This window comes from Eumetopias jubatus, unplaced genomic scaffold, assembly GCF_037043125.1.
Source record: "Eumetopias jubatus isolate StellerSeaLion01/CBP00866 unplaced genomic scaffold, mEumJub1_p1.0 scaffold_4, whole genome shotgun sequence".
In the NCBI taxonomy this organism is placed as follows: Eukaryota; Metazoa; Chordata; class Mammalia; order Carnivora; family Otariidae; genus Eumetopias; species Eumetopias jubatus.
In genome coordinates, this window is record NW_028274810.1 from 63,915,232 (window position 1) to 63,939,551 (window position 24,320).

General features: G+C 35.4%; 1 protein-coding gene and 1 pseudogene across 6 annotated transcripts in view; one reads left to right on the forward strand and one right to left on the reverse strand.

Moving 5' to 3' along the window:
• Positions 1–23,755, forward strand: part of IFT25 (intraflagellar transport 25) — a 28,733-nt gene extending 4,978 nt beyond the window's left edge. For 3 of the 6 annotated variants that reach the window (XM_028106900.1, XM_028106896.1, XM_028106897.1), the window contains exons 2-6: positions 3,118–3,230; positions 16,680–16,786; positions 18,385–18,453; positions 21,721–21,764; positions 23,545–23,755. In XM_028106900.1, the coding sequence (XP_027962701.1) occupies positions 3,133–3,230; positions 16,680–16,786; positions 18,385–18,453; positions 21,721–21,764; positions 23,545–23,658 (432 nt within the window). In that variant the 5' untranslated portion in view covers positions 3,118–3,132 and the 3' untranslated portion in view covers positions 23,659–23,755. Of the gene's footprint in view, positions 1–2,119; positions 2,305–3,117; positions 3,231–16,679; positions 16,787–18,384; positions 18,454–18,896; positions 19,522–21,720; positions 21,765–23,544 lie in introns of those variants that run through there. The other 3 variants (XM_028106899.2, XM_028106901.1, XM_088022413.1) reach the window with 3 other exon arrangements.
• Positions 11,144–12,138, reverse strand: LOC114212149 (small ribosomal subunit protein eS1-like; annotated as a pseudogene).
• Positions 23,756–24,320: the final 565 nt, after the last annotated feature.

Consider the following 24,320-nt stretch of genomic DNA (forward strand, 5'->3'; position numbering starts at 1 on the left):
TTTATCTTTTCTTTAATTTTCAGTGATTGACTAAGATGTGTCTAAGTGGGGTTTTCTTTGTAGTGTTTATCCAAGTTAGGGTTCAAGAGCTTCTTGGATCTTGGGTTTATGTCTTTCATAGACTTTGGAAAATTTTCAGCTGTATCTGTTCAGATTTTTCTTCTAAGCTACTCCTTTTCTCTTCTCCTTATGTATTACATGTATTACATATATTTCTGAATAGTTTGATAGTGTTTCACAGGTATCTGATGCTCTGTTCTGCTACTTTCATTTTTTCTCTATGTTTCATTTTGGATCATTTCTGTTGACCTATGTTTAAGTTTACTGGCCCATTCTTATGTTGAGTCCAGTCTGATGCTAAGCCCATGTAATGAATGCTTTATTTGAGATACTATACTTTTCAGTTCTGGAATTTTCATTTTGTTCTTTTTTAGAGTTTCCATTTCTCTGCTAAAATTCCCTTTCTATTCACCCATTTTGTCCATCTTTTCACTAAATTATCTAACAGATTCATAGTAGCTATCTTTGCTAATTCCAATACTTGGATCATCTATAGATCTGCTGAAGTGACTTTATACATTGGATGTTGTGTTTAAAAGAATAATAGACACTGAAGTAGAAAATGACTTTTCCCAGAGAGAACTCACCATTTTCTTTGCCCCACAGCCAGGATAAGGGGCAGATCACTTCAGTCCACCTAGGAATTGGACTGACTGGTAGTTTTATTTAAATAGTTTCAGTTTACCTCTGATTTCAAATATTTGGGAGTGAGATCAGTTCCCTCCATCAGGGGTTTGGGATCTAAGTACCCAAGATCAAAGAAATCTTTCTTTGCTTTTCAGTTCATACACCCAGTTTCCTGTGAAGCTCCACTTAGGGGATGGTTTCTTTGATCTTATTAGGGTTTGAGATGGGTTGGGGCTGGGTTATAATTTTACTTCACTTTACTTAGTTGCACTTTAACTCTGTGACACAGCAATATGGCTAAGTCTCAAAAACGTAATGGGTGATAGAAACCAGATACAAATGAGTACAAGCTATATGATTCTATGTATATAAATTTCAGGCAAAATTAATCTGTTAGAAATAAGGACCATGCTTATGTTGGGGAGGAGGGAGGGAAGTGATTGGGAGGGGGCATGCAGAGAACTTCTCAAGTGCTGGTAATATTCTATTTCTTTACCTTGGGTGGTGATTACCTGGGTGTGTTAACTTTGTGAAGATTTATCACTCTATATAATTCTGATTTGTGTTCTTTTCTTTATGTATGTTATAGTTCAGTAATAAAAAAAAGTGCGTGGGGGTGGGAAAATGCACAAGAAAACAAAGTTAAAAAGAAAAATCAAGCTACAGAGTAGTAGAAGATACATGCAACACATATAACAAAGGATTTGTATCCACAATGTTTTATTTTAAAAGTTCCTACAAACCAAAAAGAAAAAGACAAAAAAATTTTAAAAAGCACCCCAATTTCACACCAATGAGATGGGCTAAAGCCAAAATATCTAATAATACCAAGTTGGTGAGAGTAGGAGGAAGCAGAAACTCTCAAACACTGCAGATGGTAGTGTAAATTGTTAAAATTTCAAGATCAAATTGATCAATTACTGACTTGAAGATATGCTGATTCTAAGTTTCTGCAGTTTTACTTCTGTAAAGAAAGATACTCTTATCATAAAGACTTCCCTCCCACAAATGATAAGGATACATACACAAAGGTATACATTTCAAATTTGTTTATAATAGCAAAAAATTGGAAACACCTAAATATTTATCATTAGAGAAATGGAGAAATACCTGACAGCAGTTAAAGTGAATAAAGTAGGTTTACATGTATCAACATGATAAAAACTTGAACACATAATATTGAATGAAAAAAGCAAGTAGTATAAGGATATATATGGCGAGAAATCTAAGTTTTAAAAGGACAGTACATATCGTTTATGGATATGTATATGATAAAAGTATAAAATATAGTAAAGAGATATTCATAAACTTCAGAATAGCTATTACCTCTGGACAAGGAAGGAAATGGGCAAAAATGTTAACATTTATTAAATCCAGGCAGTGGGTACATAGTTGTTTAGTATATGTGATACTCTCTGTGCTTTGTCTATTATTTATTTGAAATAGTTTCATTTTTTTAAAAAGTTAGCCGGAGGCCAGGGTATGAGGCGTATTGGAAGCCTTCCTCCTTTTTCCAAACACTCTTTTGTCTTTTAATTCTTTATAGATACAGCTTCCACAGTCACTTTGCATCTATATATTGGTTTGTGTCCTGTCACCACCAGATCAAGGAGGAGGGTGGGTGAGATCTGATAGAATCTTCTCTCGCCTTCTCTGTCTAATCCACCAAGGTCCTTATCTTTTCAGGATATTTTTATTAAACTTGAAATATTACCATACAGTAGAAATGTCTTTAAATCCATGACCCAAATGACTGGTATAGATTTAAAAATAAGCAAAGTTTGTCTTCTCTCTTATTTTACATTCTGCTTCAAAAAATAATGATGGTAAGGTATTTTTTAGCATGTGAATAATATTATTTGCTATTTCAGTTGATAAATGTATGGATAAACAGTCACGTGGGGCACCTGGGTGGCTCAGTTGGTTGAGCATCTGACTCTTGATTTCACAGTCATGGGTTCAAGCCCCGAGTTGGGCTCTGTGCTGGGCATGGAGCCTACTTTAAAAAAGAAAAAATAAAACCAATCACGAAAACATCTTTATATGCTCCAGATTTTTTTTTAAATTTCAGAAATATAACGATATAAATAATTTTATTAAATTTACCCATTAATTCGTGTTACCTTAGCCTGTTAACTGTTTCTCTATCATTATTGAGGACTTTTAATTTTAGAATCAGAAAAATGATGTCAGAGTAGTTAGTGTCTTGTTTTGTGGAGTAGAATAGTGGAAATAATCATTATCTTACAGATTATTCCTGGGGGAGGTTAGAAGTTTACTTACATAAATAAACATGTTAGAGTCCCTCCCACTTGTTGAATAGCTTGGTTGTTAAGCTGTGTGCTAGGCAACAGGCTTTCTCTCTCCCTTTTCTCGGATAAAGTTCAGAGAACCAAGAATTTGCTTTTGTTATTATTGTTTTATTTGCAGGTTAAACACTTTAAGATGAGAAAAATTAATCTGTGTTCGAGTTCTGAGGGGACCGAAGTGATTTTAGCTACATCAAGTGATGAAAAACACCCACCTGAAAATATTATTGATGGGTAAGAGTTACTATTTTTTCTTCCTTAAAGTCTTGATATTAGGTCAGTGAACCCCTTCAGTACTGGGACTATGCTTTACAACAACTAGAACTTTTAAACATAGTTTAATAAATGTTTGGTGAAGTATATTACTTGACGATATCCACCTTTGGTACCATTCCTGAAACAAATTCAGTTGTGCATATTTAGGTTTTTGATCCTTTTCTTTATAATTTTTAAACTGACCTTTTATACAAACAGTTTTTTAAGAAATGGTTTAACAAGGCAAAACTTTAAACAACAACTGTCTCATTTTAGGGAAGAGTACATTGTAATATCTGGTTGTGATTTTATTCCAAGTTTTTTTTAGTAAATAGGAAGAAAAACATTGTAATTTCTCATTATTGCCTATTTCCTTAGCGGTCTAAGCAACATTTTTGCTGAACTGAAGGCTTGACTTCCTGCTATCTACCTGCATTGTTTGGTTCTCAGTTTCTTGATTTCCTTCCAGTTTCCTCTCTTTACTGTGTTAGAGCTTATTCAAAGTAGAGATAAATATCATTCTTGGATTTTTAAATTCCAAGGAAAAATAGTTAATGGAAAAACTCCTTTTTTGATAGTTGTGACTATTTTATTACTCTCTTGATTTCTCTTTCTTGGTATCTGTACAATGACCAAAGTTTGATTCACAGAATCATATAATTTTAGAGCTGATTCAGACTTAGGAATTTATCTTATCTAAACCTTTCATTTTAGAGTTATGGTAAGAGAATTCTAAAGAGGTCAAGTACTAGTTTTAACTGCTGAAAGCAGAGCCAGTTATAACACAGATCTTGTGGTATTTTTGTGTTCTATTGTGAATTCCATGTATCTGGATAAAATTCTAGCAACTAACCTCTTCCTTTAAGCCTGATTGTTATCTCTTCTCTGACATCTGTCCCTTTGGCCTCATGTAGGATTACTTTACCTTTTCGTCAGACTCTAAAAGAATTTAGTATATGCATCTATTACCTTTTTATCCCTTTATTGTATAATTATTTATTATTTGTATCCTCTCTTAACTATGAATTCCTAAAAGTTAGAGACTATGACTTACTCATCTTTGACTCCTGAATGTCTTAAAATAGTTGTTGAGTAGCTTGTTGAATTAGATCATCAAATATCAGTCAAATTCAATTAATACTGGAAAGTAGCTGAGTATACACACACACAAACATACATCTATATATGTATATATGCATGTATTATTTTATATTCACATAGGGCTTTATCATTTCATAGATGTTATGTCATTTGACCCTCACCATAAGCTTGGGAAATAAGAGGCAAAATATATTAAAAATGTGTTTTCAACCTTATTTTAAAGATGAGGAAAGGATTATCGGAGGTAAAGATGACTCGTTCAAAATTACACAGATAACCAAGTGGTGGAATCAAGATTAACCCCATGTCTTCTAACTCCCAGTTTGGGGTTCTTTGTATTATACTATGATAACTCAAACTTTAGGGTTTTTTTGTTTGTTTGTTTGTTTGTTTTAAAGATTTTATTTATTTATTTGACAGAGATAGACACAGCGAGAGAGGGAACACAAGCAGGGGGAGTGAGAGAGGGAGAAGCAGGCCTCCTGCTGAGCAGGGAGTCCGATGCGGGGCTCGATCCCAGGACCCTGGGATCATGACCTGAGCCGAAGGCAGACGCCCAATGACTGAGCCACCCAGGCGCCCCCAAACTTTAGGTTTGAATCCAAAACTTAACATCTGTTTTTTCACCTGTGCCTCTTAATCCTTCTTAGTTTGTTACTTCCTGAAATTCAGGTAATAGCTATTTATCCCACTCTGTCTCAGAGTAGAGAGATTAATGTGGGAACTGCTGTGATGATACACAGGTATAATGAGATTTACCTTAAGTTGTTTTCAGAAATAGAGATCTTTCTGGGGCACCTAGGTGGCTCAGTCGGTTAAGTATCTGACTTCTGGCTCAGGTCATGATCTCAGGGTCCTGGAATTGAGTCCCGCTTTGGGCTCCAGGCTCAGCAGGCAGTTTGCTTGTCCCTCTGTCCCTCCCCCACTATCTGTCTCCCCAGATAAATAAATTTTATTTATTTGTCTCTCCCTGTCTTTCTCCCAAATAAATAAATAAAATCTTTTTTAAAATTTTTAAAAAAAGAAATAGAGATCTTTCCAAAGATCAGTCCATATTAATGAATGATTAAGGACATAACATTTATATTGGACAAAACCCTTAGTACAGAAAATTCTATAGAATAAAAATAGTTACTGACCTGATAACAGAACACATCAGAGACTTTTAATGTATATGTATTTCCAACAAGTACAATTAGACTTTATATAGTAGTATTAAAAATTAATCTCTGCTCCTAAGTTGGTTTGTCTAAATGGAAGTAACTGTAGAATTATTTGGAGAAAACAATGCCATAAGATTGCCCCCATTAGATAGGTCTTCCAACTCTCAATTTCCTCAGAAATAAGAGTTAAAGAAAGTGATTATATTTCTGCTTGCCTTTGACTCTACTTTCGCCCTCAGGTATTTAATATGTCAATGAAAAGGAGAAAGGAAGTTCTACACTAGAATAAAAAATGAGTTAAGAGAAAAAGTAGAAGAGAGAGAATTAGTCCTTTCAGCATAATGTAGAATACTAGATTTACAGTTAAAATTCCTGGTTAAGTGAACTATATATATTACCTTGGACTAAAAGCATATGTGTTACTCTTTGAGCCTCACTTTTCTGATCTGAAAAATGGGGATAACACCACCTTCCCTGACTACCTCAGAGTTGTGAAAAAAATCACATGAGATAATAGATGTTAAATGGTTGTTAGCTCTAAAGCCTTATTTAAAAGAAAACTACTAGGACAGCTGGGTAGTGCAGTGGGTTAAGCATCAGATGCTTGATTTTGGCTCAGGTTGCGATCTCAGGGTCATGAAATCAAGCCCCGCATTGGGTTCCACGCTCAGTGCAGAGTCTGCTTGAAACTCTCCCTCTCCCTTTGCCCCTTCCCCCACCCCCACACTCTCACATGCGTGCTCTCTAAAATAAATAAATAAATCTTTAAAAGAAAACTACCATTTTTAAATTTTTTTATTTTTAAAGATTTTACTTATTTTTTTGACAGAGGCAGACACAGCAAGAGAGGGAACACAAGCAGGGGGAGTGGGAGAGGGGGAAGCAGGCTTCCTGCTGAGCAGGGAGCTGAACGCGGGGCTCGATCCCAGGACCCTGGGATCATGACCTGAGCCAAAGGCAGACGCTTAATGACTTAGCCACTGAGACGCCCTGAAAACTACCATTTTTATGACTTCATTATACCTAACTATGAGAATTCAGTTATATGTCGTTTAAAAATTTATTTATTTATGTATTTATTAAACTCCAGTATAATTAACATACAGTGTTATATTAGTTTCAGGTGTAAAATATAATAATTCATCAGTTCTGTACATTACTCAGTGCTCATCACAAGTATACTCTTAATCCCCTTCACCTATTTCATCCATCTCCCCACCCACCTCCCCTCTGGCAACTACCAGTTTGTTCCCTATATATGAGTCTGTTTTTTTTTTTTCATATTTGTTTAGTTTCTTAAATTCCACATATGAGTGAAATCATGTGGTATTTGTCTTTCTTTGACTGACTTATTTCACTTAGTGTTATACTTTTTATCTCCACCCATGTGTTGCAAATGACAAGATTTCATTCTTTTTTATGGCTGAGTATTATTCCACTGTATGTATACCACATCTTCTTTATCCATTCATCTATGGATGGACACTTTGGTTGCTTCCATATCTTGGCTATTGTAAATAATGCTGCAGTAAACATGGGGGTGCATATATCTTTTCAAATTTGTGTTTTCATTTTCTTTGGGTAAATACCCAGTGATGGAATTACTGGATCATATTGTGATTCTATTTTTAGTCTTTTGAGCAACCTCCATACTGTTTTCCACAGTAGCTGCACCAGTTTGCATTCCCACCAACAGTGTATGAGTGTTCCTTTTTCTCCACATCCTTGCCAACACCTCTTGTTTCTTGTGTTGTTGATTTTAGCCATCCTAACAGGTGTGAGGTGATATCTCATTGTGGTTTTGACTTGCATTTCCCTGATGATTACTGATGTTGAGCATCTTTTCATGTGTCTGTTAGGCCATCTGTATGTCTTCTTTGGAGAAATGTCTGCTCGTCTTCTGCCCATTTTTAATTGGATTATTTGGGGGTTTTGCTGTTGAGTTGTATAAGTTCTTTCTATATTTTGGATATTAACCTCTTATTGGATATATCATTTGCTGATATCTTCTCCCACTTGGTAGATTGTCTTTTTATTTTGTTGATGGTTTCCTTCACTGTGTAAAAGCTTTTTATTTTGGTGTAGTCCCAGTAGTTTAATTTTGCTTTTGTTTCCCTTGTTGGAGGGGATATATCTAGAAAAATGTTTCTATGACAGATGTTAAGACATTACTGCCTATGTTTTCTTCTAGGAATTTTATGGTTTCAGGTCTCACATTCAGGTCTTTAACCCATTTTGAGTTTATTTTTAGGTATGGTGTAATCAAGTGGTCCAGTTTCATTCTTTTGCATTTAGCTGACCAGTTTTCCCAACACCATTTGTTGAAGAGACTCTCTTTTTCCCATTGCATATTCTTGCCTTTTTTTGTCATAGATTAATTGACTGTATACTCATATATGTCACTTTTTAAAGATTTTATTTATTTATTTTGAGAGAGAAAGAGAGTGTGTGACCAGGGGGAGGAGCAGAGGCAGAGGGAGAGAGAAAATCTTAAGCTGACGCCATGCTGAGCACAGAACCCAACATGGGGCTTGATCTCACCACCCTGAGATCATCACCTGAGCCCAAAGAGTCAGACGCTTAACCAACTGAGCCACCCAAGCCGCCCCTGCCCCATGTCATTTTTAAAACCAGTACATCTCTATATACTATTTGATGTTGTTATATTGGTCATGTTCATTAAAATCACCTGAGAAACAGAGGGCAGTTAAAAGTCATTTAAATAAATAAAACTTAAAACCATATAAATATAAATAAAAAATAAATTGTGAAATAGTAAGCATAGTATAAAAAATCCAGAATTGTGCGTTGGACCTGTATTGTTTTGTTTTGTTTTTGGTAACAGCCTTATTGACAGATAATTCACACAGTGTGCAATTTACCCATTTAAAATGTACAGTTTATTGGCTTCCAGCATATTTAGTTATGCAGTCATCTCCACAATCAATTTTAGGGCATTTCATTACCCCCAACAAAACCTTGCAACCCATTGCAGTCACCTTATATTTCCCCTATCGCCACCAACCCTAGGTGCTCACTAATCTACTTTATATCTCTATAGATTTGCCTGTTCAGAGATTTCACATAAATGGAATCATATATATGGTCTTTTGTGACTACCTTCTTTCATTTACATGTTTTCAGGGTTCACCCATGTTATAACACATCTCCGTGCTTCATTCCTTTTTATTGACAAATAATATTCCATTTCATGGATATAGCACATTTTATTTATCCATTCATTAGCTGGTGGATATTAGGTTATTTCTACTTTTTGGCTGAATGTTCTCCAATCTTATTAAAAAATGCCAAATTATAAATCCAAGAAATTCAGGAAACCTCAAGCAAGATACATACAAAGAGACTATACTGTAATCTGCTGAAAAATAAAAAAAATTTAAACAGCTGCAGAAAAAAATACATTAACTACAGGGGAACAGTAGTACCAGTGACAGCTGACTTTGCATCACAAATGGAATACAGGTGACAATGGAATAATATCTTAAATGCTGAAAAAGAAACAAAAAAACCCTGTCAACTCAGAATTCTGTATTTAGCTAATATATTCTTCATAAATGAGGATGAAATAGAGACATTTTATTCACCACAAGTAGACCTGTATCACAGGAAATGTTAAAGGAAGTTCTGCATGTTGAAGTGTTAATAATACTAGATGGAGATTTAAACCTACAGCAAGAAATTAAGTGCATTGGAAATGATAAATGTAAAAAAACTATTCTTTTTCTTTTAATTTTTTAAAAATTCAACTGACCACTTAATGGGGAAAAACACATTGTACTGTGGGATTTATTATGTATATATGTAATAAATGTTATATGTATAAATGTAAAATATATGAAAATAATGGCACAAAAACGGAGTTCAATGTAAATTTACTATCATGAGGTTCTTATGACCTTGAGAATAACCACACACACACACACACACACACACACGAAGAAAATTAAATGGAATTTTAGCTTTTTTTATTCAGTCAAAAGTAGATAGAAAAGGAGAAATAGAACAAGAAAAAAATAGGGACAAATAGAAAATGAATAGCAAGATGGTAGACTTAAACCCAGCCATATCCATAATTATATTAAATGCCAATGGGCTAAACACTTCAATTAAATAATAGAAATTGACAGAAATTGTCAGACTGGGTAAAAATATAACACACAGGTATATACTCTGCAAGAGATGTACTTTAATTATAAAATCACAAATAGGTTGAAAATAAAAGGATGAAAAAGATGTATCCTATAAACAGTAAACATAAGAAAGTGGCTATATGGCTATATCCCTACCAGACAGAGTAGAATGTAAGATGAGGAGAATTCCAGAGATAAAGGGAACATTTTATAATGTTTGAGCATTCTTTCATCAGGAAGAGATAGTCTTCAGAATACATAAAGCAAAAACTGACAGATGAAAGAGAGAAATAAACAAATCCACAATCATAGGTGGAGATTTTAACACCTTTCAGTAATGATAAAGTAGCCAGACAAAGAACCTAAAGATACAGGTAGTAAAGACATTATAAAGATAGAATGATCTGTACAACAGTGTCAGTCACCTTGACTGAATTGACATTTATACAACACTATAATCAACAATGACACTTGGGGCGCCTGGGTGGCTCAGATGGTTAAGCGTCTGCCTTCAGCTCAGGTCATGATCCCAGAGTCCTGGGATCGGGTCCCGCATCGGGCTCCCTGCTCCTTGGGAGCCTGCTTCTCCCTCTGCCTCTCTCTCTCTCTCTCTCTGTCTCTCATGAATAAATAAATAAAATCTTTAAAAACAAACAAACAATGACACTTGGAAGAAGTATACATTAAACATTCACTGAAATGTGCTGGACCATAAAGTCAATAAATTTCAAAAGATTGATACCTTAGGGAATATGTATTCAAAAAATTGGTACATGTGAGATGATGGATGTGTAAACTAACTTTATTATGGTCATGATTTCACGTAAACAAATCATCATGTTGTATACCTTAAACTTACACAACATTATATGTTGATTAAATTAAATTTAATTTAAAGCTGGAGAAAAAAGAATTTGTTCTCTGACCACTATGTAATTAAATTACAAGTAAATTTTGGGCACCTGGGTGGCTCAGTTGGTTAAGCGACTGCCTTCGGCTCAGGTCATGATCCTGGAATCCCGGGATCGAGTCCCGCATCGGGCTCCCTGCTCAGCAGGGAGTCTGCTTTCTCCCTCTGACCCTCTTCCCTCTCATGCTCTCTATCTCTCATTCTCTCTCTCTCAAAAAATAAATAAAATCTTTAAAAATAAATAAATTACAAGTAAATTTAAAAGATATCTGGAAAAACGTCCCTGAAACTTAGAAGTTAAACATGGCACTTTTTTTTTTAAGATTTCCTTTTATTAATCCTCTATAATACTCCTAGATCACTACAGCTTAAAATGGATCACTACTCTTTTGCAGCTATTTAGTAACACAGAGCAATGGATAAAATCCATACAACAGTTCAGAAAAGTTCACATCACCATCAGTTCAGAATATCTGATTCACCAAGCCTACATTATTTAAAAAGAACCATCAGAAATTAAACATCACAAGTAAGATTTTTTATTTGTCACCATTAAATGTCTGAATTTTAAACAGATTCTTGGACTGGTGGTTCATCTCCATCAGCTTGTTCAACTTTAGCACCAGTCTCATCCCCAGTAGCTTTTCCAGAATTACTACCTTCACCATGAAGCTCCAAGAGCTTTCCCAATTCAAACTTGGGCTTCTTCAGCATTTTTACTTTTCTAACGAAGACATCATGGAGTGGATAAATAGACTGACAGGCTTTTTCTATATCTTTTCCAATGCTGTCTGAAATCAATTTGTTGACCACTTCCTTCAAGTCATTTGTCTGCACCTCTTGGGTCATGATTTCCATCATCTTTTTCCAAGTTTGGCGGACCTGTTGGTGCTGAGCATAAGAGGTCTTCCAAATCTGATTATTGCGTTTTCTAGTAAAACCAGCACAAAACAGGGGCACCTGGGTGGCTTAGTTGTTAAGCGTCTGCCTCTGGCTCAGGTCATGATCCCAGGGTCCTGGGATGGAGTCCCGCATCGGGCCCCCTGCTCCAGGGGAGGCCTGCTTCTCCCTCTCCCACTCCCCCTGCTTATGTTCCCTCTCTCGCTGTGTCTCTCTCTGTCAAATAAATAAAATCTTTTAAAAAAAAGCAAAACAGATGAAGCAAATAACCATCAGTAGTCTTGACATCAACATGAGCTTTAATCATGGTCTGCCATTTTTTGACCATGGAGCACATTTTGTCACAGGTAAGATCCATGCCATGGAAATTAGTCAGGCTTTTTGCCCTGAACATCCTTAGTAATTAGCTTGAATTTGCTCAATGCAGCTTCATCATTCTGCAGGTCAGCAAGGCTCACTTCAAAATCACGACACTTGAGGCCATCAGATGCGATTTTGGTTCCTTGAGTTCTTGTGACTAATGTTTTTCCAATGTGTTTTATATTGAACATAGCTGGTGCTTTCACATCATACCAGTCTTTCTTAGAAAATGTATCAACTGCTTTCTTCTTGGCTCCCTTATTGCTACCTTTCGTAAAGCGCTTGTTCTTAGCAACTGCCATGGCACTGCTCAGGGAGCCAAAAGGGCTAAACATGGCACTTCTGAATAACCCATCAGTCAAAGAAGAAATCACAAGGTATATTAGAAAATATTTCTAACCAAATGATGATGAAAACACAATATATCCACATTTGTGGATGCAGCTAAAGTGATGCTTACAGGGAAATTTATTATAGCATAAATATTTTATCTTAAAAAGAATTTTTAAAAACCAGTAATTAAATTTCCACAGTAGGAAGCTAGATAAAGAAGAGCAAATTATACCCAAAGAAAGTAGAAGAAAATAAATAACAAAGGTAAGAGCAGAAATCAATAAAATAGAAAATAGACAATTAGAAAAAATTAGCAAAGCCAAAATTGATTATCTGAAAGGTTTATTAAAAGTTATAAATCTCTAGGAAGATTGACAAAGAAAGAATAGAGAAAATATAAATCACCAGTACCAGCAATAAAAGAAGCAACATCACTATAGTTTCTAAAAGATTAATAAGTCACTATCAAGGACAAATTTAGGATATCAAATAATTATGTTTTATACCTGAAACTAATATGTTGTATGTCAATTATACCTCAATTTTAAAATGTTTTTAATTAAAGAACAAATTTAGGCTAATAAATTTGACAATTTAAGTGGACTGATCCCTTAAAAAACCTATAAAAATCACAAAAGATGAAATAGAAAATTTGAATAGTCTTGTATCTCTTGTATAAATTAAATTCTATCAAATATTCAGAGGAAAACATAAATCTTTCAAAAACAGAGCAGGAAACATTTCTCAAATTGTTTTTTATGAGAACAGCATGGCCCTGATACCAAAATCTGACAAAGACATTACAAGGAAAGGAAAAGGAAAGAAAGGAAAGGAAAGAAAAAAAGCATGGAAACAAGAAAGGAAAATTAAAGACCAATATCCCTTATGAACATAGACACAAAAATCCTTATAAATTGAATCCAGCAAATGGAATTAATCCTGGGAATGCGAGGTTGGCATATTTACCACATTATCACAGGAATACAAGGTTGAGTGTAATTCACCACATTGCCAGAACAAGGGAGAAAAATCATATGATCATCCCAATAGATGAAGAAAAAGCATCTGACAAAATTCAACATTCATTCATGATAACAATTCTTAGCAAACAAAGAAGAGAAGGGAACTTCCTCAATCTGAGAAAGGCATCTACTAAACATGTTCAGCTTGGTGGTGAAATAATAAATGCTTTCCCCTCTGAGATTGGAAAGGGAGCAAGAATGTTTGCTCTCACTGTTCCTATTCAGCATTGTTTTGGAGGTTTTTGCCCATGCAATAAGGCCAAAAAAAGACATAAAACACATAAGGATTAGAAATAGTAAAATTGGGGTGCCTGGGTGGCTCAGTAGGTTATGCTGCCTTCAGCTCAGGTCATGACTCCAGGGTCCTGGGATCAAGCCCCACATCAGGCTCCCTGGTCAGTGGGGAGCCTGCTTCTCCCTCTGCCTGCCAGCCCCCTGCTTGTACGCTCTCTCTCTCTGTCAAATAAATAAATTTTTTAAAAAAAGAGTAAAATTGTCTTTGTTCACAGATTGTCTTAATGTTTCATAAGAATCTATATTAACAAGGAATCTATTTTAAAAAGCCTACTATAGCTAATAAGTAAATTTAGCAAGGCCAATATGCAAAAATCAGTTGTATTACTATATAATAGCAGGAAACAGTTGGGAATTAAAGTTTAAAAAAATTCCATTTCCAATAGCAGTCAAAACATAAAAGAGTTAAGAATAAATTTAACAAGATATGCAAAACCTTTACAGTGAAAACCACAAAATGTTGCTGAGAAAAATTGAATAACTAAGTTGATGAAAAGATACACTACATTCATGGTTGGAAAACTCAGTATTATTAAGGTGGCAATTTCTCCCAAAAATAACCTGTTGATTCAGTACATTGTCGATCAAAATCTCAATTGACTTTTTTTTTTTTTAGATTTTACTATTTATTTATTTGTCAGAGAGAGAGAGAGAGAGCAAGAGTGTGAACACAAGCAGGGGGAGCAGCAGGCAGAGGGAGAAGCAGGCTTCCTGCTGAGCAAGGAGCCTGATGTGGGACTCAGTCCCAGGATCCAGGATCATGACCTGAGTCAAAAACAATGAATTGACTGAGCCACCCAGGCGTCCCTCAGTTGACTTTTACAGAAAACACAAGTTGATTCTGAAATGTATATGGAAATGCAAAGGCCTAGTCTGGTCAAAGTAATTTGAAAAAGAAGAAAGTTTGAGCATTTACATTATCTGATTTCAAGACTTAAAAATAACTTATAGTAATCAAAATAGTGTGGTATTTTTGTAAAGATAGATATATATATACCAATGGAACAGAATAGAAAACCCAGAAATAAATCCACATATACAAAGTCAATTAATTTTCAACAGAAGGCTAAGGATATAGAAACAGATCAATGGAATAAGATGAAGGGGACAGATCTACCTATATATAGGCCATTAATTGTAGGCAAAGACACCAAGGCAGTTCAATAAGAAAAGGAAAGTCTTTTAATAAATGGTGCTGGAATGCCTGAATAAACACTGATAAAAATGAACCTCCACCCCTACCTCATACCAAGCCCAAAAAGGTTAATTCAGGATGGATCATAGATCTCCACTTGGAGCTAAAATTACTAAGCTTTAAGAAGAAAACATCAGAAAGTACCTTTGTAACAGTGAGGTAGGCAAAGATTTCTTTGACATAAAAATCACTAAACATACAAGAAACAAGTAATAAAACTGGACTTCACCAAAAATAAAACTTCTACTCATTGAAAGACACAAGTAAGAAAATGGAAAGACAGACTACAGATTGGGAGAAAATATTCACAATACATATATCTCACAAAGGACTCCTACAAAAATATATAGTAAAGTACAGTTGACCCTTGAATAACATGGGTTTGAACTGCATGGGATTTTTTTCAATAAATATATGTACAGAGGTATAAATATATTTTCTCTTCCTTCAGATTTACTTAACATTTTCTTTACTCTAGCTTACTTTATTGTAAGAATACAGTATGTAACGCATATATAAAATATGTATAAATTGTGTTGTCAGTAAAGCTTTTGGTCTCTATATGTATATATATGAGAAAAGTGCTTAGCATCGTTTGTTATCAGGGAAATGCAAATTAAAACCATTGTCGAACACCATTTTATATGCACTAGAATAGCTAAAATTAAAAGAGCTGACAAAGGCAAGTGCTGAAAAGGGTATGGAGCAACTAGAACTCTCTTACATTGCTGGTAGGAATGTAAAATAGTACAATCACTTTGGAAATCTGGCAGCTTCTTGTAAAATTATACATACCTCTGCCCTATGACCCAGCAATTCTACTCCTAATAATTGCCCAAGAGGAATGAAAATATGTCCCAAAAACACTTGTACAAGAATGTTTATAACAACCTATTCATAATACTAAAAAGCTGGAAGCAATCCAAATATCCAACAAAATAATTAAAAGAATGAATAACCAAATTGTGGCATAGTCTATGGTCACAAAAAACAGAGCAATAGTTGCCTAGGGGAGGTAAGAATTGTCTGGAAGGAAAGAGAAGGAAAGTTTCTGGAGCAATAGAAATGTTATATTATCTTAATTGGGGGTATTGGTTGCCCTAGCATAATGGTTACATAAGTATATACATTTGTCAAAACTCATCGAATTGTATACTTAAAATAAATTTCACTGTAGGTAAAATTTTACATCCAAAAAAGAAAGAAGGAGCTTATATAGTTAAAATAGAAATGGTTATTTCTGTGGACAGTACTATATATATTATGTATATATTTGATTACATATATGACATAAAATTGAATGCATGTTTTTTTTCAACACACATCTGTGCATCTACTATGGGTCAGCCATTGCAATAGTTGCTGGGGTATAAAGATAATTAAGAGAAAGTGGTTGGACTCAGAGAACTCAGCATCTAGCAGGAGCCATAAAAGCACAGGAGGTAAGTACCAATGCAAAAATGGATGCTGAGTGCAAAGGAGGGCTGAGGTGATTCTGACTTGTTGGGGTTGAGAGATGGGACCAAAGAGCGAATAAACTCGTAAGGGAAGAGAGGCTTTTGGGTCAAGAGAACCTCATGAACTAAGTAAAGCACAGAAACGTGCCTGTATGACATGTTTGTAGAATCTTAATTGGCCCAATGTGACTACAGTAACAGGAGAGGATACCGTGATGGGAGACAGCGTACTTTAATAATGGGACCAGATCATACAGGGTCGTAAAATGCCATACTACACGGGCAGATTTATAGGCACTAAGGGGCCACTGAAGGCTTTTAGACAAGAATGACATCAATTCTGTTTCTATGTTTTTAAAAAATGTATCCGCTAGTAGTAAAGAATTATTAAAGTTGGGGAGAGATTAGAGGCAGAAGGAAGAGATAGAAAGGGATTTCAAGAATCCAGGGTCATTTATTTAAAATACTTATCCACTAGAATTTTGTGATTAAGTATTTTTATTTGGCTCTTCTTTTTTCTTTTTCTTTAAAATTAACCATAGGAATCCAGAAACATTTTGGACCACAACAGGAATGTTTCCTCAAGAGTTCATTATTTGTTTTCACAAACATGTAAGGATTGAAAGGCTTGTAATCCAAAGTTACTTTGGTAAGCAAATAATACATTAATATTCATCATCTTTTAATTTTCTCATAGGTAGAGGGCACATATATAAACTTTGGCAAAACACTAACTTTTCTTTGCAGCATGGAATCCAGTTTTATGGCTGGGGTGGGAAAGTGGGGAGTATGAGTTAACTGCCTTGAGCACAGTTAGCTTCTCTAAAATTGCAAATTTGAAACGCTTCCAAAGCGCATAATAATTTCCATGCAATTTACTATGTGAAAATCTTTGGCAAAAAACCCTATTATGAACATAAGAATCCAGCTTGCCAGAACACTAGGTTCTTCAACATCTTTATTCCAGATTCATTTGGCTTGGGGTTCTCTGTCAAATTCTTTCTGAAAATCTGATAACTTTGATTATTTGCATTGGATAATTTTTATTCTTCTATTAATAATGGCATTTTCTGAGGGATTTAGGAGGGGACTCTCCCTTTGGAACATCATTCTAATCCTGTCTTGTGTTTATTTAAGGATAAAGTATTTCAGATAAAATCATGGCAGGAAAGAATACATCCCAAATGAAAAGGCTTTATTGATGAGATTACTTACAAAATTATGGTCTGGGTAAGGGAACAAACCAGGGATGGTGAGAATGCCCTGAAACTGGCCACAGCAATAAGCCATTACCACCCCTGGGATAAGGGATGGAAATTGTGTTACCAGAGCCCATTGAGAGCTGGAGTCTGTGGCTAAGGGCCTGCCCGGCAGCAGCTGTAATCATGAAGGGACCCAACCACTGTCAAAGACAGGGCACGGAAGCAGGAAGGGAGTGGGGAAAAAACAATGTGATCTCATTTCGCCACTGCCCTCCAGTTTCCTCCCAGTGCCACCCATTGGCCAAATCTGACCAGAAGCCAGTGGTGCCATCCACAGGGGTCCTCCCCCCAGGGCACAGAACAGAGAAGAATGGTTCTGCGATAGCAGGATCTGGGTTAGGGGTAATGGAGAGAAAACAATGCAGAAGGAAGATGCCTGCATTCTGGTTAAGTCTCTTACTGTCATGAATTGTAGAGGCTCTGGAGTCAGACCCACCTAAAGTTTGAATTCCACTTCTGGCCCTTACTAGCTCTGTATCATTGAACACTTTGCCTGACTTCTCTAAGGTGCTGATTTCTCTAAGCCTGTTTCCTCATCAGTAAAGTGGATTAGTAATACTTTTTCTTATAAGATTATAGTCAAGAGTGAATAAGTAAATATGCCTGACTCACAGTAGTTTCTTCATAAAGGTTTATGACCAAGATCAAGATCACTAACAGTATTATTATTATTATTATTATTACCATTACTATTACCAGTACACAAAAAACTGGATGACACCAAATTCAAAAAGACTCTTTGTATTATGTGCTTTGCCAACATTTATAAGATTACAGTGACACAAGACTGCATTTTACCATAGGGCCCTACAGAAAAACAGTACGTGAATGATTTTCAGAACATGTATTTCTGATCCCAGTACTTTGTACAGTCCCACCAGTGCTTGACACTTTCAGACAGAGAAAAAAAAGGAATATAGGGACAGCAACATAAAATCAGGTAGGTAATTAACACTTTATTTATTTTGTTTACTTACAATGTCAGTGAGGACCTTGAGGATTGAAAAGAGCACATCTAAAGAGCCAATTGATTTTGAGCCGTGGATTGAAAGAGGTATGTGCTTTTTCACCAGCACTGTTCTGGGCATGAGAGAGTAGAGAATTGTCCCTGATTCTGTATTTCCAATTCGGCTGCATTTTGGTGAAAAAAGTTGACTCCTGTGACTCTATTTAGAGCCTAGAAAAACCTAGGTTTCAGTACAAGACTGTTTTTTCACTTACTGGTTATGTAATGTTAGCATGTTAAGACTTAATTTTTCTGAGTTTCAGTATCCTTATCTGAAAAATGGGGACAGTAACCTACCATTTAAGGTTTTTGTGAACGTAGTATCTACCATACTATATATGGTAGACAATAAATATTAGTTTCTTGACTTTCCTTCTTTCCTAATGGTACTATTTCAAGGTCAGCAGCAGAATTGCCTCTAGTTAAACACAACATGTTTTCATGTGTCTGTTTCCTTTCCTTCCCAAAATACCCTGAAAATAATAATAAAGGAATAAAAGGAGGCATAAACCTACAAGGACAAAAACTAAAAACAAACAGAAAACAGGAGACCGAAGAGGCTGTGAGGGGTTCATCTATATTATGGAAGAGAGGACACAGATGGAAGAGAAGTAATTAATGTAGCTGAATGGAGTAGGTTATAACCTAAGTGCCCTCCAAGGAGAATATCAATGTAAAGCAAGCCAGTTTGCCCAACAAAACCCCAGGAAGGTCTAGAATTTGAAGGCAGAAGGTACCATGGAAAGTGCGAGTGAGAAACGGACCAGAAAACAAGGGTGATTAATTGAACATCTATATACAGAGTGTCTGACCCTAGGGTAAGTTCTCCTGTCCCACAAAACTATATGACTCCTCCTTCCTCCCACAAACCACCTGCAAGGGATAACAAAGGACACTGAATGTTGAGGTCAGAACTCAGGGAGACCAGACATAGTAGAGAAAGTAAGTGAGACGTGGAGTTGAAAACAGGATTTAAGTGGAAGCCTGCTTATTGAATGGTGAGAACTCCTCTATGCTCTACTGTTTATGACAGCAATCAAGAATACAGCCCCAGCCAGGAGACTAAATATTTTTGGAGAAACCAAATGGCTCCAGAAAAAAGATCTATGGACACTGACGAAGGCTAGCTCATTCTTGGTAGCTCTATAGAAGTCCTAGTCAGTGAGCCTGGCTCATGCACACAGTTTTAAAATGATTTATTTATAAGTAACAAAAGAGAGCCAAAGATCACCAGACATTTGATGAATGCCTCAAACCCTGAATATAATCAAGCCTTTAGCTCTAATTCCAGTATATAGGAAATAGAAGATAGAGGAATAAACGTAATGAAACCATGAAGAGGCAAGATGACAAAATGTGGGACATTCTACAGGAAGACTGACCTGGTCTCTTCAATAAGTCAGTGACATGGGGAAAAATGTGTGTTGGGGAAAGAAAGCAGTTCAAGATTAAAGGAGACTTAATTCTGATTTGAATAAACCAACTATAAAAAGACATTTTGGGGACATTTGGGAATTTAAATGTGGACTGGGTATTACGTGATATTAAAGCATTTTTTAATATTGGTATGATAGTATTATGGTTATGTAAGAAAATATCCTTATTATTGAGAGATGGATAATCAAATATTTGGAGGTGAAATGTCATGTTGTCTTATATTTTCTTTAAAATACTTTAGCAAGGGGCACCTGGGTGGGTCAGTCGATTAAACGTCTGCCTTCGGCTCAGGTCATGATCCCAGAGTCCTGGGGTCGAACCCTGTGTCAGGCTCCCTACTTAACAGGGAGTTTGCTTCTCCCTCCCTCTGCTCCTCACCCCACTGCTCGTGCTCTCTCTCACGTGCGCGCTCTCTCTCTCAAATAAAACCTTTTAAAAAATAAAATACTTTAGCAAAAAAGATTCCATAAATCAAGTATAGTGAAATGTTAGTAATGATAAAATCAAGATGATGGGTATATACAGAAATTATATTGTGTCTTCTTTGATGTGAAATTTTCCAATTTTTCATAACTGAAAAACTAAGCAATGAAAGAAGAGGTTATTATTAACTCCTGGTAGAGGAGGAGTTGTATAGGAAAGAAAATGGGATCATAATTCGATACTTATTTCAGGAGTAAATAACATTTACATAGGCAATAATGTAGCTGTCAAGTATTGATTTCAAAATTGAGAGGATGGCAAGAGGGAAAAGTTGGAGGAGGAGGAAGAGGATATTGATCTAAGAAACCTAGTTTCCTCCTACCGTAATATAAAGTCGGTAAAACATTGGGCGCCTGGGCGGCTCAGTTGGCTAAGCGACTGCCTTCAGCTTGGGTCATGATCCTGGAGTCCCGGGATCGAGTCCCACGTCGGGCTCCCTGCTCAGCAGGGAGTCTGCTTCTCCCTCTGACCCTCCCCCATCTCATGCTCTCTTTCTCTCTCATTCTCTCTCTTTCAAATAAATAAATAAATAAATCTTTTAAAAAATAAATAAAGTCAGTAAAACATTGATAAATCGAGAAAAGGAATATAAACATGTTACAATTCTAGGGGAAAAAAAGCGGAAGGAGTTGAAAGTATTTGCCTCTCAGGAGCAGGACTGAAGGTGAAAGAAAGGATCAAGCGGCAGATTACTATTCATTACCTCAGAGAGAGGTTAGGAAACAGAAAGTCATGCACCATCTTACTTCCCAGAGACTACCTTTTTTGTAGTATGTGCCTTTAAAAATTATGTGCACCAGCTATTCTGATACAAATAAAATTAATTTCTAAATAATGTCAATATTTATCATTATATCAATCAAATATTTCATGTTTCTAAAAGAATGTTTGATATGATTAACTCATGACCAACTAAGTTAATCTGTTTTAAAATTATATGAATAAAGGCTTTCTAAAGTTGGATAACAAAAAAGATGAATTCACAGGCAGCATAATTCAACATCACAGTAAAAAGTCAGCGTGAGAAACAGAGCTGTAGTCATTACCCATGAGAGTGGTAATAAGACGGCTCCTTTCAGGCCTGTAATAACTGTTAGTGGCTTGATCCTTGAGAGGGATTTCCACATTTTATCAATTCCTTATTTTATATTCTTTTACTCTGATTTACATTTCCTTTTGTATATACTCGCTAGAGATGTTTTAGAGCTCACAGTTTATCTTTCATGCCTTTTACATCAAATATTCCTATTTTGATACTGAATTTTAACCCCCAAACCCTGGTAAGTCTAATCTAACTGTAGTTTACCAGACATCATGTTTTGCTGAGCATAAATTTCAGTAGCTGTCCTCATGTATTTTGAACCCTAACTCATTTCTGTTAAATTTGTGTTTTAGATCTAGTCCACAAGGAGGGGCAGCTTCAAAATGAAGAAATTATGGTAAGTCAATATACTTTGTAGAGATAAACATTATCTTTAGTCAGCACAATGTATTTACATTTTAAATCTATCTCCTTAGTCATAAAGTTAATATCCTTGTGATATGTTACAGGTTCTATACCTAATCAACCAAGAGAGAAGGTTATTCTCAATAATACTATAATCTTATAAAGCATGCCTAAAGGCATTTATCTGTCATAGAATAACAACAAGGATAAAACAATTTACTTACTTGTTTTTATTTTGTTCATTTATTTTGAACATATACTTGCTTTGCTTTCATTCATTTGATTCTGTAGGCCTTTTAGAATAGGAATCAAAAAAGGTTGAGATGCCAGAATCGGATGTTAATTTAAGCATGAAAGGACAAGGGAGATTCACATAAGGGGAACTGGAGCATAGGATCAGCAACAAATAAGCCAAAGAGAGATGAGGTGGAAAGAGAACCAGCATTTTTCGACAACATTCCATTGGGCTTTGCTTGTCAAGTGGAATGAATGGCCGTTGATGAGGAAGCTGCTGCCTCATCAGGAGTTTCTCTGTTCCTGCTAGTTTATCAGGCCCTGGTTTTAGACAAACACAAAAAAGTGAAACAACTGAATGTGTGGGCTTTTTTTTTTTTTTTTAAGGTGGTAGTGTTTGTTTCATTAAGGTTTTTCTAAATGAGGCTTAAAGAGGAACCTTGTCCATTAAGTTTCCTTCTTCACAACTTACTGGGCACTGCTATGAAATCCGTGCTTCAAAAGATTCTGTAGGAAGTTTTTGAATGCTATTAATTATCTTCTCCACCACCCAAATATGCCCAACGACTGGAGAGGCCAGTGGGGGCCAGAAAAATGATTAATTAGACTGAATTTTATCTGCCTGTTTTTCTCCATCTTTACTAATGGGTTATGATTAGTAAGCCTCTGCTAAGTATTTTGTTTCAGGACTCACTGTGAATCAAGGAGCATTCCAACATTATAGAACATATGGAAAATAGTGAGGGAGAGTGGGCAGCTGGAAGTCACCCATGATTTTATTACCCTGCCACGAGAGCTTTTATTACACTTATTTTCTTCTAGTTGTCAACGTGCATCACATAGTTTAATAGTAAAAATGAAGAATTTTGTATCTTTTTAAACAATATTATATTACAAGTTCATAATTACAATTTTAAAATGAAATGTATGAAGATAGGCAAATGTTCACTAATTTCACTTTTCCTCCCTCTGTCATTATAAGTAATACTATAGGGGACATCTTATGCATGTTCTCACTACCATGATCTTCACGTTTTAAATTACTCTCTAAGATTAAATTTCAAGGAATGGAATTACTGGGTCCATCAGTGTAGACATATTTATACCTGCTTATGTATATTGCCAAATTGCTTTCCAGAGAAATTATATAAATGTAAAAGTATAATAATGTTTCAGGGTAGTATAGTCAGAGGAATCATCAAACAAAGGAAGTCTCCTAACATGAAAAATACTTTAGAAAGACACTTGTCAAAAATTAATCAGAAATGAAAAGTTGCAAAGACACTTGTAAAAAATTAATCAGAAATGAAAAGTTGCAATTTTTAGTTCCACCTGCTATTTTTCATCAAACCAATGCTGATCCTTGCCTGATGATACTTCAGAGCAGCGGTACTGTTATATGCAGCTGAATATTATATCTTATATATTATTGTATATTTAGGATATCATTTTTGCATCAAACCCTTTCTTCTGCTAACTGCTGTTTAACAAATTAACTAGAATTGCTAAAAGCTTCTATATTGATTTTTCCTTTGCAGACCCGAGATGGCCACGCCACTCATTTGAGATTCATTATTATATCAGCCTTTGATCATTTTGCATCTGTGCATAGTGTTTCTGCAGAGGGACTAGCAGTCTCAAATCTTTCTTAGTAATTATAACAAAATACTCTTGCATGGTTTTTTAACAATATATTTATTTAAACATGAAGTTGTCATTGATATGCCTTATTAAAGGGATTTGTATTAATCTGTTTCAGTTTTTAATTTCTCTTCAACATTTTGTGCAAAGGAATTTGGTTCATTAGTCAGGAGTGATGGCCGCCATGTAGACTATAAGAAAGCTCTCACTTCAATGTACAACTTAATAAAGGAAATGACCATATATGAAAACTTAACTGATAATACATTGTGTCCTCACAGCATCTCACAAGGTGCCCTTCAGATCTCAGTGCATTAATTTTTTTAGGTTCAGTGCATTCATTTTTTAATTTGTTGATTGATGAAAAGGGCTAAGTGAGCAATATAGACAGTAAATGTATGAGTTCAGAAAAGAAAAAGGACTTATGGGAAGGTTTCATGGAGGCCATGGAACTTGAGCTGGGCCTTGTCCAAAAAATTTTATTTTTTTCTTTTAATTTAATTTTTGCCTTGATTTGAAAATCTCAGAGAAGAATTAGGATAAAAACATAATCTGACTTCCCACAGAGAACCATTATTAATATTAATTGATTTTTTTTGTATATGTTGGGGAGGTAGGGAACAGGATAGGACAGACTGAAGGAAAATACAACTTTTCTGAATATACTTTATAT